Source organism: Haliotis rufescens, unplaced genomic scaffold, assembly GCF_023055435.1.
Source record: "Haliotis rufescens isolate VD_foot unplaced genomic scaffold, xgHalRufe1.0.p SCAF_1, whole genome shotgun sequence".
In the NCBI taxonomy this organism is placed as follows: Eukaryota; Metazoa; Mollusca; class Gastropoda; order Lepetellida; family Haliotidae; genus Haliotis; species Haliotis rufescens.
The window spans coordinates 76,334,305-76,352,294 of NW_025963779.1; the positions used below are offsets into that span (position 1 = coordinate 76,334,305).

Here is a 17,990-nt window from a genome sequence, read left to right on the forward strand (position 1 = left end):
TGAGAGGCAAAGCCAGCTGATGGCCAGGCACCATGAGGGATAAAGCAGATAACCTTTTTTAAAATGAGTGAGTGAGTTGGGTTTAACGCCGCTTTTAACAATATTTCAGTTATATCACAGCGTGTCAGCTAAATGTGGTAGGAAAGCCCGAAGTGATGCAGGTCTCAGATGTTTACCACTTGGGTGAAACCCATGAGCACAGGTATGGTGCTGACAAACCTAAAAACATAATCGGGTCAACCGGGAATCGAACCCACAATCATAGGCTTCTGGTGTGCCCAAGGGACGCAACTCTGCACAGCGAATCGCCGTGCCTTAGACAACTGGACCATCTGTGCTCCCTTTTTTAAAATGATAAAAAGGATAAGACTTATGAACACACAAAAATAAGGAAATCCCATTCATAGGACTAAGTACACACTTGCATTTTCTCTGAAGAACAGACATTATTAAGACTGCTGCCGCAATTTTCCTCCATGACACTGGGGCAAAGTGCTCACCGAAGACCCCATGCCAAACTAAGTACCAACAACACAAATTTGTCATGTAAAAATTGTGTTGGCAAACATTTTGGAGTTTGCCCACCTTTGTTTGCAAACTAATGTTGGCCGTGTGAAGCTGCCTTTAGTGATCAAGGTTGAATTCCAGTTCTTATCTGTGACCTGGCTGACAGAGTGTATGATCGTACCCTGGTGGTGAAAGTGTTGGACACAGGCCTGCATACTCCATGTGTGATTTCACAGAAAGATCAAAATGACACGACTGCACTCAGCATATATTTATTTCACACTTCATAAATGCAATGATGTTACAAGGCTTAAAGTCAGTTGATCTTCCAACCAACAAACCTTAGTCGTGATCATACATACATTGAAACCAGTCACAAACACTTCCAAAAAAAAAAATCAACATATTCACCTATGTCAACTCTAAATAAAAATGAAGCTGAAACTGAAAGATCATAATAACTTAGAGAGTGAGCACACTATGTACAATTGACTGCCGATCTGTCCTGTCCTACGTGCACAGGCTACATTATTTCAAAGGCTAAAATCTACACTGTTAACTTTGTTATCTATCCAATGATTACATCAGACTTTATACATAAAGTTGTTTGAAAAATTAGATTAATCCACAGGAAGTTTGAACTTGACCTTCATGGCTATTCAGCCAAACACTTCTGGAGAAATATTTGCCACAGTAAACGAGAATGAAGAAGGATGGGAAACATTGCATGTGTTGCTAAATTGTCCTTTTCATTTTGTCCTTAGCTTTACCATTCTAATAAAAAAATAAAGTTACCTTTTTTTTATCATTACCTTACACTAATATTGACTTTTGCAATTGGTAATGAAGCAGGTAAAGAATGCTGCCAATCATTCTCCCCTAATCTGAGAATTTCAAGTGTGTGGCTCATTTGGCGCTAATGATGTTGATCATTGTAGCTGTAGATTGAACATTCTTGTGCATTCAGTACTGGACATGACTTGTTTTGTGCCTTGAGGATAAAACAATTTTGAGCCTGATAAAATCCAGTACACAAATATCACACAGAGCACAAATATCTTGCTTCACATTTTACATATTAGATATGATAAAAATTCAAAACTAAAAAATGTGATTTTCACAAAAAATCAAGCTATTCCATGTTAATGTTCCTTGAGCTTGTGGTTTTACACTTTCAACCAAAACCTTGGAGTCGTGTTTTATCCTTAATATATTTCAGGGTGGAAACTAGAAGAGAAGAATTGTTTTCTCTTCTCAACATCTTCATACTACAATCTGACTGAATACATATATTATAATGTAAATAAGTACAGGTGTGCCGTTTAGTCATCACTGCACATTTTTTAGGAGAACTATATGATTTTTACAAATACATTTTCGGAGGAATCTCTCAATGAATGCAATGTTTTCATTCAGCAGAAACATTTCCTAATATTATTCCATAAATATCTGCAGTCACGCTTCTGAAATCACAAGCCGTGATATAACTGGAATAATGTTAAAAGCGGCGTTAAACCCAACTCACTCACTCTGAAATCACAAAATAATTAATTCAAATGGACTTCATTTTTGTAAAGAAACTGTTTATCACTAACAGCTAAGAAAATATAGAAACATCATCAATGAAAACAAATCATTGAAACAAACACTATTAACTGAATTCTGTGTGAGTGGAAAGCAGTAACCAACGTTCAGCTAAGAACATGTCAATAATATTTTGATTGTCTGCAGATTAAAAGGCAAGGAGTGAATGTTGAGTAACACCACCTTCTTGTTGTCCTTAACAAGCAAGAAAGCATTACACAAGTAGAAATGTTTGACATTTCAAATTGGGGAAAAAAGAAAATCACCTCCTTAAGTCACACCATGTAAAACAATAAGAAAAGAAAGTTTTTTAGAGACTTTTACAATTCAGAATTATTACAAAGCATTACAGAAAGTTAAACAGTACTTTCATAATTACTACTCAAAAGAAGTGAAAGAACATCTGATTCTCTTGCTACTGTAGTTAATCATAGCAGATTATAGCATAACAGATGAGCTTGGGGTAGTTTAACTTGTTTTCAGTGGTATACATTATGATTGCAGTCGGATGGGCCTAAGTAACATGACCAAATATATCTTACAAAAGCAGAGACACTTCATGTCCAGTGAATGAGACAGTGTTAAGGGCACAATTTCTGTTTTATATTTGTTAAGAGTACTTCCATGTCTTGTCAGAGAAACAAACGTCGAACTCTCTGTAGTGCTTTTTTTTAATTAGTTGGTTGATGGATTTGTTCTCTCAAAACTTCGGTGGTCGAAAAAGGGGAAAAGAAAGGAAAGCCTTTTCAATATTTTTTTGCCTTTTGTGCAGACATATGTTGGGTAGAAATTTATAAAATATATGTATATAATTTAATGTCATGATGACCAATGTCTGAACAATTACTTTAACATGCTGTTGTGGTGAGTTTAATATCTTTGGTGGGACATGCATGAAAACAATGGGATTTATTTCATTGCCAAATGGGGTTTTCAGACTTAGTAGCAATAAAAAAAACCTGTCAATTGGGAATTTTATCAACAATAGTAAAAGACAAGCAAAGTGTTGAAAGTACATTCCATGAACTAATAATCAAACAGCAGTAGTTATGTGCAAAGTGTAACATGGTATATCACAAACGTAAAGGAAAGATAACTCTAACTGAAAATATAAATTGCGGAAATTATGAATGGCCGATTAAGGAACCGGGAATTAGGTTAAAAAGACCCACACTATGATAAAAAACATTTCTTTTACTTTTTTGGGCCTTAGTGTAATCAGAATGGTGAAGGGATTTGAACTGCAGGCAATGACATATGGCATTGTATCACCGCAGAGCACTGGGCAAAGTGGATGTACTCAAGACACAGAGTCTGGAACATCATACAGAGAAACATGCTGAATTCACATAAAACACTTCAATCGCACACATACACACTATGTCAGTGTAATAGCATAAGAAGGACGATTGTTATCACATTTTATTCACAGGATGTTTATGCCATTTTAATGGATATATCACATACTCATTGTACATGGCATAGTTGATAAGACCCATGGCGCTGTTCCATCAAGTGATCTTAGCGTAAAGACGATCTTAACTCCATACCTTTAACATAGACTTGTGACAATCATAGCGCTAAGACCACTTTGTGGAATAGCGCACTGGACTTAATATACTACTCAAAAGAAGTTAAAGAACACCCAATCTTTTCATATGACTACAGTAAATCAGTCATGGCTGGTGGGTATTGCAACACAGCCTGTCAATTGCGGGTGTTCTTTAAGTTGTGAGCAGTATATTTTTTAATAGCAGCATCAAAACTAGGAAGGCTTTCTCTGCTACATAAGGCCTGGGCCCACAAAATACACCAAGTTATCCCCAGTGTAAGACAAGCTGAGACAATATTAGACCACAGCCTGAGGAGGGTACAGACTGGAACATACCACGTTATCCCCATTGTAAGACAAGCTGAGACAATATTGGACCACAGCCTGAGGAGGGTACAGACTTGAACATATAATAACATGACTTACACAAGCTAATTAAATTACTACATTACCAGGATCCTCACTACATCATGTGGAGGAAGGCCCAAAGAGGCCCCTGACGTTCCCCACTTACACCTATATAACCTAGAAACCAAATAAAATTACCCAGTTTATCCCTGTGGTGTGTGTGCAGGGAATAGGGACTCTGTTCTATTGTAGCATAAGGCTGTCCCATGGGACTCATCATTCTGTCTTCTGTGGGGGTGGGGGTAGATATTTCCAAACACTGAGGAAACTGAATAATCAACTTGGCTCTGCATTGCAAAGGATTTATAAATTAAATACCTAAAACTGGGGTCCCTGGGGGTATATGGACACCCAAAACACTGCAATCTTGGCTGGTGCATGATTTGCAAAAGCATAAAAATAAAATTGCTCTTCCCCTCTGAAAACAACAAGAAGGTCAATTCTGAAAGAACTGAAACCAGATTATTACGATGTATTTCCCTATTCTCTAATTATTTTCAGACATGATGCTGTATGTTCTCTAAAGCAAACAGGTAGTACTAATCACACACAGCACACAACCTAACCACAATAAACACCTAGTTGAAGTGCTTTCATGCAAGGTTAGTCATGTACAGCCATGACAAATACAAACACAAATTGTCCGTAAAATCGTGTTCCCTTTAGATCATTAACAATTGCATTGATTCACACACACCATGTCCAATTTTTCATTTCATGATAATTCACATACTTTTTACAATAATTCCTATACAGCAGATTTCATCCGCGAAATTCCAATAAACAAGTCTAGATTACAAGGCACTCACACCAAGCAATTTGACATTTTGTACAATAATAGGTCAAAGTGTGAGAAACAAATTGTTCACCACATCAACAAGCCTTTGTCGCACCAAGAGGGTGTCTGCAAGTTCATATAATGAATGACATTCAACCGCTGGAAAGTGGATAACAGATAAACACAATCAAACTGTGTAAATATGGAATCAGGACAGCCACCGACTGAAGCATGAACTACACAATCAAGATTAATGAATTTCATCCAGTCAGCTCTACGATATTGGCAGCACATTCTCCTAGTGTCGGTGGCTCAGGCACTCTATGACTGATTACATAGGACAGCAATTTCTATGGTGGTTTTCCCCTGCATGTTTCATGGTCTGCTTCAAGGTCAAACTAATGTGGGTGGTGAATCATGTTAAAAAATAGCAGGGACTGTTATTCATCTCTTTCTGTATACTGTATTACTTACACAACAGGAGAAAATTTGAAAGAAGCATGATGACTTGGATGAAACATTTCTTTTCCATGGCCTCACCAAAACATTTTGAACAAGAAAACAGCGTTATCACTATTACCCTCCCAAGGGGCACATTAGAATTTTGTTGTTCATATAGTTGTGAACTATAACCAAGAGTCCTATAAAGCCTTAACAAGAGATAAGACACTTTATGTCATCAGGAAAAATGATTAAATGTGACAATTATACACACAAAAGGCCCCTTCTCTGGAAAAAAATAACTCAGTTTTGATAAGTATCTCATAGATAAGCTAACTTCAGTAGTTTCTGAGAAAACTTGTTCCCATTGCAGACACTATGCACCAAGTCAAATTACATGGATCAAGGGCCATAACTTTGTAAAAAAATTAATGACAGGACCAATTTTCGAACTCAGTCTTGACAAGTATCTCTTAGATAAGAATGCAAACTTTCATTCAAGTAACTTCAGCAGTTTCTGAGAAACTTGTCCCCAATTAACGCAGTATGCACTAAGTTAAAAAGCACGGAGCAAGGGCTATAACTCTGTAAAAAAATGAATTTTGAGATCATGAACAGTAACATCAGCGTGTAAAAATTTCATTTGGGTGACTTAAATAGTTTTTCAGAAGACTTGTCCCCTTTGAAAAGAGGACGGACGGACGGACAAACTCAGCACCTATATCCCCCGCTCCACTTCGTGGTGGGGACAATAAAGTGATCAAACCACTCTCTATTGATGGCACAAGACATTGATGGCAATCTAGGGTTAAATATGAAAACTATGTACAAGGTCAACGAATGCTTATGCTGCCGATGCGAATTCAGGTATCTGTAGTGTGTATATGAGGGCCTGAGTACCCATGCCTGTCTTTGCTTCATGCTCTTTGAGCTCATGCTGCCCGATTTGGATAAGAAAGAGGCACATTTAAGACACCTTAATATCATGGTGGGACTGAAATGCATCAGTAGTATAAACACTGGGGGTACAGTGACACTTTGCACAAAATGATATCATGATGCGGCCGACACTAATCTTAACACAAATAAGTAGGTGATACCTCCAGATGAGGTACGCCGGCATCAATCAGTATGGCAACACGTTACACATGCAGCCTGGCCATATCATATATTATCAAGATGCTATCCTATATCAAGGAAACAATCTATTCTTAATCTCCTACCAGTCCTTTGGGTTTGATTTCGAATACTTGGTACGCTTGCTGTCTCCCATCTTCCCTTGTCTTACGAGAATTTGATCGAATATAACATGTTTCACTGCATTGCATGTAGTGAGTTCTGACAATACTAAGTGGAACTCTCCTTCTGATATCTTACCATCAGCTAATGCCATTTAGATATGATCCCCAATGCTATTTAACTTTGCTCAGCTAGTACACGAATACTGTCATGATTTAATGCTTTCCTTTGTCATATTGTTTCTTTCTTGGCAACATCTTTAGCCGCTGCAGCTAGTTTTTGTATTGCACCATTACCCTTCCAATATCCTTGTGGAAAATAGTACATTTAATCCATTATAGTTATCATTGATGTTCATATAATACATGTACACAGAATATTACATCTAGATAGATGTTCACATAAGTGTATAACAAAAAAAAATTACAGGCTAACAAAAGAAGAATTTGAAAACAAGAACGCCAAAGCATTTACTTCCCAAGACAAAACTTTCAAATGGAAAGAATTAACACAAGGTATATATTTTATCACGAATGTCAAGACATCCAAATATCAAATGTTTCTTTATAGTGAAGAAGATAAGGGTATTCAGTCCGGACTCCTAGTAAAATGAATGAAGAACTAAACAAAAATGTTGAATATAAATATGTTCAAAAGAATATTATGAGTATGAGTAATAGTGATGGAGAATACTTTCATTACAATTTGATTTAGCATGGCATCTTGATAAATTATGTGGTGCCGTACCGATTGATGCCAGACTTCCGCATCAGGAGGTACAAACATAATTTTTTTTGTGAAGGTTAATGTCTTGCCACATCATGATATAATTTTGTGCAAGTGTCACCGTACCCCCACTGTCTATACTACGGCATCTGTACATTCCTGGACTATTACTGTTAACATATCACAATATTACAAAAAGGTCCTGGGAAATCAGATTGGTACTTTTGACCCTAAGAGGTGCTATTAATCTGCATCTGATCTGAGGAACCTGAGGAGGCTGTGTCAGGTGAACTTATTAATCAACCAATCAGTGTCAAGGCCTCTAAATGCTTGGCACAAGTGAGCGTTCAGAAAAGCATGTCTGATTTCTATTTCTCGAAAACAAATATAATCAAGGAAATCTAAATGTGACAAAAATCAATGCAGGGCAATGATATGATGGTGGATGTGTCATGCATCACTCTTTGTGAGCGCCATGACATCAAAACCTGAAGGGGTGTCCTAAAGAGGCTATATTTGTGTTCACTAGCGGTTTCCTTTGCAAGTGATCAAAATTTCTGAATTGAGGCAGTAAAGAATTGAAGCTGAATAGGTTTAGAAAGCTGACATCTGATTGGATCAAGAACCCATGCCTCCTTCATCTTGATTGGTCAGTCCCAAGTTTCCTGAGGGTTCATGAACGTGACCTTCTATGGAGGCGCTCTCAGATCATGACACAGACAGGTAAAAGAACTGACTAACAAGATTGCGCTAACCTGTGTTTATCTGGATATTATTTGAACTTTCTGGATGGTCAGGGTCTCACTAGATGATGGGCATACAGTCTCTGCATGGTACGAGGATCAGGACGAAACTATTGCAATTTAGCTTTTATTACTTGGCTTACAGATCCACTGCCCCTTAAAACATGGATGTGAAAAAAAACATCATTCCAGTTTAGGGGGGTCATAACCGCTGATAATCATACTTCTGGAGATAATTGATCACAAATTATTTCCTGCCTGCCAGGACAAGTGATACATGATCAATAACCTACAAATGGCTTGAGATGAAGCCATGACAAGCACTACAGCTAGCCTCACCAGTACTCCAAACAGTGTGTGGCTTTAATCCTATCGGAAAACCATAAAATGATCTTAACATTCCTGTTACATTCCATGAAAATGCCACATGAAAAACTTGAGAAAACAAAGCTGTACTATATTTCTAAATTTCCTGACCCTACCTTCTTTTACCAAAAAAAAATTAAAGCAACTATAATTATTTTTAAATTGATCACTGAACTGGGGTTTTGAGGAAGAAAATCTGTAAACCAATTGATAAGGCCTAACATGAGTTCATGTGGACATAGTGAGTTGAATGCGCTCCTGCAGACGCTCGTTGTACAGGCGGGCATCTGCGGGGGAGATGTTGCGGGCGGTTTCGATAAGATGCTGGTGAATTTGTCGCTGCTCCATCTTGAAGAGTCGACATCCTTTGTTGAATGCCTCCCATGCTCTGGACCTCCCATAACTACGTCGCTTTATCATACTGTACACGACAGCCTGGAAAACAGAGCATGCATCATAGCTGCTATAGACTCTGACTCTTCCATAACTACAAGAAATACTGTGAAAATAACTTTCCAAGAGATTTGCATCACTAATTCATCCAGGACAATTGTAATTAATGAGTCATGAACAATCATGAACAGTACATGACATCATGAACAATTTTTGATGATGACAATCTGTACATAGTCGAGTCTGGACCAGACAATCCAGTGATTAATATCATGAGCATTGATCCAGTGATTAATATCATGAGCATTGATCCACACAATTGGGATACAATGACATGCATCAACCAAGTCAGTGAGCCTGACCACCCGATCCCGTTAGTTGCCTCTTACGACAAGCATAATAACCCTTTCTATCAATATTCTACCCCATGAAATGAACAATGCATGACATGAACAATGCACAACATGACAAATGCATGACATCATGAAAAATACATGACATCATGACCAATGCATGATATGAATACATGACATCAAGAACAATACATGACATGAACAATACATGACATCAAGAACAATACATGCCATCATGAACAATGCATGACATCATGAACAATGCATGGCATGAACAATGCATGATATGAATGCATGTCATAAACAATACATGACATCAAGAACAATACATGCCATCATGAACAATGCATGACATGCACAATACTTGCCATCATGAACAATGCATGACATCATGAACAATGCATGACATGAACAATGCATGATATGAATGCATGTCAAGAACAATACATGACAAGAACAATACTTGCCATCATGAACAATGCATGACATCATGAACAATGCATGACATGAACAATGCATGACATGAACAATGCATGATATGAATGCATGTCAAGAACAATACATGCCATCATGAACAATGCATGACATGAACGATACATGACAAGAACAATACTTGCCATCATGAACAATGCATGACATCATGAACAATACATGCCATCATGAACAATGCATGACATCATGAACAATGCATGGCATGAACAATGCATGATATGAATGCATGTCATAAACAATACATGACATCAAGAACAATACATGCCATCATGAACAATGCATGACATGCACAATACTTGCCATCATGAACAATGCATGACATCATGAACAATGCATGACATGAACAATGCATGATATGAATGCATGTCAAGAACAATACATGACAAGAACAATACTTGCCATCATGAACAATGCATGACATCATGAACAATGCATGACATGAACAATGCATGACATGAACAATGCATGATATGAATGCATGTCAAGAACAATACATGCCATCATGAACAATGCATGACATGAACGATACATGACAAGAACAATACTTGCCATCATGAACAATGCATGACATCATGAACAATGCATGACATGAACAATGCATGATATGAATGCATGTCAAGAACAATACATGCCATCATGAACAATGCATGACATGCACAATACATGACAAGAACAATACTTGCCATCATGAACAATACATGCCATCATTGATCATGAACAATGCTTGACATGAACAAAACATGACAAGAATAATACTTGCCATCATGAACAATACTTGCCATCATGAACAATGCATGACATGAACAATGCATGACAAGAACAATACTTGCCATCATGAACAATACATGCCATCATGAACAATGCATGACATGAACGATACATGACAAGAACAATACTTGCCATCATGAACAATACATGCCATCATGAACAATGCATGACATGAACGATACATGACAAGAACAATACTTGCCATCATGAACAATACATGCCATCATGAACAACATGGAACAATGCATGACATGAACGATACATGACAAGAACAATACTTGCCATCATGAACAATACATGCCATCATGAACAAAACATGACATGAACAATGCATGATATAAATACATGACATCATGAATACACACCATCATGAACAATAAACAACATCATGAACAATACATGACATCACCAGCACAAGAAGCTGACTCGTGAGTGAGTGAGATGGGTTTGAGGATGCCTTGAACAATATTTCAGTATTCCAGGACTGTCATGGAGTAATAACGTATTGGTTGTGGAATGTGACAGAAATCTCCGAGGTTGACCACTGAATTGTATGAACACAGGTATGGTGTTGACATATTCTGGTGCCTTCGACCTTCATCTTCTCAGATTAATCCCACCCAGCAGAGGAGACCAGAATATCAAAGAAAAAGTGTGTTTCAATAACATTCCAGTCATACTCTCTATTTGCTGTGTGGTAAGGTGACACCTTTATATGAAGAAAGAGTGAGTAAGGTTTTATGATGCTTTCAGCAATATTTCCAAGTCTCACACATTGTTTGGAGAAGTGCTACCTATCATTTACAATTGAGACCCTGTCTGTTCTACTGATATTTCCTCACTACTCTACTTACTTCGGGTATCCATACATCCAGTATGTAGTCAATGTCTGCTGAGGGACAGGCATGGTCCTTGTACCATTCCACAAATTTGTAGGTAATTTCATCTTGCTGAAACACAATTCAGGCATAAATTAAATTGTAAATGCTTTTTTCAGCTTCCCCCAGTTGTTGAATTAATTAGTCAAATTTCATGGTATCAACTTCTCTAATTATGTTAATCACCATGGCAACACAGACAAACTCACCTGACAGGCTTCTGCACAGACTTACTGTCATGTGTACCAATCACAAAGATTAAAAGGTATGCAATATCAAGACCAGACCAAATTAAAAATATGTATTTTTTATTTAATAATTTGCTGCAAAAATAACATAGTGATCACTTTTCAATGGAAGGGAAGCAACTCTTTCGCAATTGTCACTTGTCATGAGCAGAAGTGTAAATAATTTCATTGGATGACTGCTGCATCACTGTCAAATCATTTCAGTTTTGCATAACTGAAAATGGGGCTTAGCCGAGGCCAGTTTGTGGATTTTTATTGTTGGCGTTTCTCGTATGGTTTTGCACAATGTCAACAAAGTGTTTTAGCCCAATGATCAATGAAGCTTAGGCTTAAAAAAATAAAATAATTGGTTCTCAGGCAATGACTTTTGAAAATATAATGCGGGCATGCAGTAGTTTTTATTTTTGCTTGTTCAAACTAGTAATTGAGTATGGTGTTACGCCACTATTAGCAATATCCCAGCAATATCACAAGGGGAACACCAGAATTGGGCTTCATACATTATACCTATGTTGGGAATTGAACCCGGGTCTTCGGCGTGACAGTGAATGCTTTAACCGATAGGCTACCCGACCACCGTTGTTCAAACTAGTATGTAACTAAATTAACAGTTGTGTACCATCAATCTGGGAAAGAGCCTCCCTACTTAAACAAGCAAACTACTCCTTTTGCTGCAATGACCATAGTACGAGATGCACAGTAAAGCAGTGCGCATGTAAAGGGAAGTAATTGCATGCAATATAAGGATTTTTTATATTTTTTTAAAAAAGGAAATAAAAACAAAACATGCAGCAGACTATATGATGCGGTGGTGCCTGAGAACCAAGACTATTATTTTTTGTAGCTTTAATGACACAGTTGGTGATTTGTCATAGAATATCATGGAGTTGCAGAAGTAGGTTTCAAAGTTGTTACACCAAAGTCAGGAATATTTAACATTTTCATGGTTTGTTGTTTCTCCATCTGTCATCCAACCAATATGACCCAAGGTGCATGCTCAAACTGCTAACATTATTACCCCGGTCAAAAGATCGGTGTCCACTCGATTTTCATTCTCAGCTCTCTGGGGAGTACACAACCGAACCTTTCATGCTAATAGAGCCAGAACTTACACATCAACCTTTTGGAACAAAGATAACATAACATTGACCAAGAAAATAACATTGATCAAGTTGCCTTTTTCACTTTCAACAATATTCTATTAAGATGAGATCAAATCAGTGTAGCAGACAGCTACTTAAATCACTGACAAGAATGTTGGCCCACCTGCTCTTCATCTGCGATTGGACCAAACCCAGAGTGACGGAGTTTGTCTCGCTCCCGAACTGATGAACGGTACTTTGTATGACGTTCACTCTTCTTCGTCCCACTGTAGATACCAAGTAAGTATTCCTGAAACAAAGCATGATACTAACATACACATCTTCCAGAGGCAAGAGCATCCACTAACCTTTTTATCAAAGTCTTGTTTCCACTCTTGCCACTCAAGCCCACTTTCCTGTGCACATATCAATAGTCCAATCAGAGAATGTTTCACAAAATCAACACCCTCAGACGAAAATGATTTACACGAATATGTCTTTTTCATATTTAAAACCACCCAATTATTTCCTATGTTTTTATGTCTGGGATCATGAATGTTTTCGTTATCTGATCGACTAAATTGTCATCTATGGTAGTCGCCATCTTTGTGAAGCTAAACGAGCTAAGAACAGCGATCTGATTAGATATTGCAATTACATTATAAGGGTCAAACTTGTGATCTACGCAAGGTGGTGCCAGGGTCAAGGCAAGAAAAGTGGCCTTGATGTGATAAGGGTAGAAACTAGGCTTTGAAATAGGCTAGTGGACACGCTTGCCCCAATAAGATGTAACATACAGTGATGAAGTCCCTGAGAAGTGTCAGTATATTACACTCACAGTGAGATTACCCCTACTTCTTCATTGCAGATTAACATTGGTACCCCACTTAGACGCAGAAAACTGACTCTGACCTGTCCAGTTCTTGTCTTAGCCCCTTAATGCTGAGCCAGGCAGGGTAACAAGTATCACCTGTTTAAGGCCTTGGATCAAACCATCTACCTTCAGCTCTCAAAGGCAGACACTCTTTCCACTAGGCCACAGACGTGGTCTAAATGAACATGAAAACGTCATGTCCATGTGTGGTTATAAACAATGAAGTGTTGTAACTCTCTCAATACCAACCAAAACATATCCACATCAAAGAGGCACGTATCTCAAGACCATGCATCCATACCTTCATTTCTTCAGATATTATGAAGTCTAAAAGGACTTTATTCTTTTTCTTTCTTCTTTCCTTCCTATAAAAAAAAGAAAACATATCATACAAAATTCTTTTAGAATCTTCAGTGATAAACCCTCCCTCTTTCCAAAACACATTAACATCAGTTCTATTGAGAGTGGGTTGTTTTATTTTGTGTTTCATAGAGCAGTCAACAACAGTCCAGGGATAAAACGATCCCTTGAGACTGGGCCTAACAACCTGTGACACATGAGCAACGTAGCACTGCGATGACACACAAGCAGCCAATTTAGTGTCTTCAGACAAGCAGTAAGGTGCATTGACCTACTCTAAAGTGGGGGCCCCAAGGTGTGTGAGTTGGTAAGGTGGCAAGTAGTACTATATTCAGTTCTTAATCAATACAAACAGCTTCAAGTACAATAACAATGGATGAAATACACTATGATGAGCCCTTAGCTCACATTCTACCAAGAAATCCTTAACTGAAGAAGGAGACAAGGTAAAGTCCTCAGTCGTCTTATTTTGAACAAACAGAAACACAAGGCTATTCTACTCAATATGGCTCCATTTCACAAAGCGATCTAAGTGCTATGACTATCGTATGTCACAGTTAAAGTATGGGACTTACGATTGTCTTAGCACTAAGATAGCTTTGGGCAAAATTACATTTCAATATGGCTGGTGGCCATGCCTTGAATTGAATCAGTATTCTGTGTTTGTTTTTAGATAACATCACCAGAGCTGTGATGACATAGAAAAACAGTCAGCTTCATGAACCTTGCTGTTTGAGAGATGTAAATTATGTGAAAATCAAAAGCCATAACAGAGGTAACAATGACAAAATACCAAAGTATGTTTACATAACTCTGCATACAACATACAGTAAACTATGGTTGTAACGAACTCAAAGGGACCACTGATTTTAGTTCGATATAACAGGGAACAAACCACACCCCATAAGTTCACTTGAACTGAGAGACTGAAAGCATTCATCTCCAAGACAGAATAGCGTACAGCGAAGTATGAGTGACTTTCCTCCTCTTTAGCATGGTCTGATTTGACTGGTTACTTCATCTGACCTGTGTTTACATATGACATGTCTTCAAATTTCATTCGGTCTAATCTAATCATAATATTTGGTCACAAGAAGCCATCACCCAGACACCAGGTCAACCTTAGTTGTAGTCATAGTAACTCTACATCTGTCTACAAAATGTAAAGGATAACGCTGGCTGTTTTATGAATACAAAGGACTACCTATAATCAATCTCATCAAAGTCAGACCTTAGTTCTTGTTAGAGCTCAAACAGAGATCTGAGGACATCCCATTACGGGTCAGATCAGAACGACCTTTCATCCGACCAATCAGAGCTTTGCTTACCAGATGAGGAAAGTGACAGTCGGAATGAGTTTTGTAATCATGTAACCTCGAAACATTTAACACAGGGTAATCCGAACCCCAGTTACGGGCTTTATGATTGAATCAGTCAAATCATCGTCTATCTCCTGCTTCAATGTGATAAACATTCCATTGGAAGAGACTTTGCATAGCCCAGGGGAAGTGCTGCCATACAGTCTAGGCCATCTATTACACATTCCAAAAAGTTCTTTTGTACAGTTACAAATGTTGAATAGAAAAATTCTCAAAATATTTTTTAAAGCGAAGCTACCAGTTTGAAACCAGTGCCATATTACTCGATAAAACGGCTTTCTGAATGGCTTATGTCGACTTCATGTTAGTCATTTCATTGGTCGGTCAAAGTTTGTAAAAGGTCGTTCTGACATGACCTATAATGGGATGTCTTCAGATCATTGTTTCCGAGCAGCATAAACTAAGATCTGATTTTTAATGAGATTGACCAACAACAAATTTGGAAAAAAGTCTATCAATACTTGTTTTAATTCTCATTGAGAAATCAAGCAAATTGTGTATGTTGGACCGGGACATAGAATGAGTGAGTGAGTGAGTATGGTTTTACGCCATTTTTAGCAATATTCCAGCAATATCACAGCTGGGGGACACCAGAAAATGGGCTTCACACATTGTACCCATGTCAGGAATCAAACATGGATCTTTCGGCATGACAAGTGAACGCTTTAACCCTAGGCAACCCGACTGGGTATAGAATGCTATTCTGATAATGGAATGTAGGTAACTGGTTATCGTACATGACACTAAGCACTTGTAAGCCATGAGCTTGTCTCCCCATGCTCTTCTTCACAACTTGAACTGGGGGAGTGGCCAGCTTGCTGCCTTCCTCAGGACCATTTACTGGAACATTGGACTGTGACTGACTAGATTCTCCCTCCGTAATGCTATCGCTGGTGTCACTATTATAGTCTGAAACATAGGAGATATCATTTGATAACAACATTTTCAAAATTGCAATGGCCAGATTAATCTTATTCCCCTTTAGTGAACCACATCTTTGTATCACACACCTTCATCAAAAAAGCTGCCTTCTTTGTTGGGCGGCAGAAGACCCAGGGCCTTCCTGTTGAGGTACGTCTCCACTTCCTGAAGGCTGGACATGAACCGCTTCCGCTGGTCAAAGTCTGCGCTGGTCTGTCCAGCATCCTAGGAACATCAGAAGTCTCCATACAGTCTAACATGGGGGCAGAGCAATGTATGCTAGAAACATCACAACTCTCCATACAGTCTAACATGGGGACAGATCAATGTATGCTAGAAACATGAGAACTCTCCATACAGTCTAACATGGGGACAGAGCAATGTATCCTAGAAATATGAGAACTCTCCATACAGTCTGCCATGGGGGCAGAGCAATGTATGCTAGAAACATGAGAACTCTCCATACAGTCTGCCATGGGGACAGATCAATGTATCCTAGAAATATGAGAACTCACCATACAGTCTGCCATGGGGGCAGAGCAATGTATGCTAGAAACATGAGAACTCTCCATACAGTCTGCCATGGGGACAGAGCAATGTATGCTAAAAACATGAGAACTCACCATACAGTCTGCCATTGGGGCAGAGCAATGTATGCTAAAAACATGAGAACTCACCATACAGTCTGCCATGGGGACAGAGCAATGTATGCTAAAAACATGAGAACTCACCATACAGTCTGCCATTGGGGCAGAGCAATGTATCCTAGACATATTAGATCTCACCATACAGTCTGCCATGGGGGCAGAGCAATGTATCCTAGAAATATTAGAACTCACCATACAGTCTGCCATGGGGGCAGAGCAATGTATCCTAGAAATATATCACCATACAGTCTGCCATGGGGGCAGAGCAATGTATCCTAGAAATATCTCACCATACAGTCTTATCACTGATCATAGATGTGGAGAACCTTTGAACATATAACACAAACCTCAAATTCCTTCCTTTTTACATGGTCCAGTGGGAACACACGGTCCCTCCTATATGTCACATAGAAACTGTAAAGAGACATGTAAATTAGAAACAGTGGAATCTGTCATCACAGGAAAAAATCCTGACTGACATTGGGTAAGGACCAATTTATGACATAATTGATGCTCCCTAATTTGGACCAAATTTTCACACATCTCATCACACTTCCAGTAACTTGTTCTGATCCCCCAACAATGTGTGAACAACGTAGCACTTCAATATACTTTAGAATTCGGGATTGCCATTTTTTTCAAAGCATCTACTGAATGGTTGATTTCCCAGTGTGAAAGGAACAGTGAAACTTCTGGAGCGGACATAGCAATGGTTGATGACTTCAACAGACAAATGTCCACCAATATTTCATGAAATATATTATGGTACATGTACACATGTCTTCAATCTTGAGTGTTCATAGCACTGTGCAGATTCTGGTTCTGTGGAACCTCTGTTCGTTGGAGGTGACTTAATGGATTGGGTGGTTAGACTCAGTGACCTTGTTGATGGCGTGTCATTGTACCATGACTGTTTAAGATGTTTCATTTATATCAACCACTAGATTGTCTGGCCCAAACTCAATTATTTACAGGCTGCTGTCGAACAACTGGAATATTGCTTTACTCTTGCTACAATATGATTTCTGTCTAATCTAGACTGCTCCCTAAACTTCACTAAACTCTTGACCCAGTGCAAGTCTGGTTTAGGCAGATTCCACTGTATAGGCAGATTCCACTGTATATTACATGCACATTCTGTTGTATAAGTACATAAGTCTTTAATTCGGACAGTTTGGTATTAAGTCTCAAAACAATGCTTTGGTAATCAGAAGATGTGTCTAAGACAGTTGCATTAATTCTTGGCTAGTT

General features: G+C 38.4%; 1 protein-coding gene across 2 annotated transcripts in view; it reads right to left on the minus strand.

The window, feature by feature from the left end:
- Positions 1-763: 763 nt before the first annotated feature.
- Positions 764-17,990, minus strand: part of LOC124118461 — a 37,372-nt gene continuing 20,145 nt past the window's right edge. For both annotated transcript variants that reach the window (XM_046480574.2, XM_046480573.2), the window contains exons 9-15: positions 17,087-17,153; positions 16,182-16,317; positions 15,909-16,080; positions 13,734-13,797; positions 12,743-12,868; positions 11,205-11,300; positions 764-8,779 (exon numbers count right to left, since the gene is read on the minus strand). In XM_046480574.2, the coding sequence (XP_046336530.2) occupies positions 8,573-8,779; positions 11,205-11,300; positions 12,743-12,868; positions 13,734-13,797; positions 15,909-16,080; positions 16,182-16,317; positions 17,087-17,153 (868 nt within the window). In that variant the 3' untranslated portion in view covers positions 764-8,572. The remainder of the gene's footprint in view (positions 8,780-11,204; positions 11,301-12,742; positions 12,869-13,733; positions 13,798-15,908; positions 16,081-16,181; positions 16,318-17,086; positions 17,154-17,990) is intronic.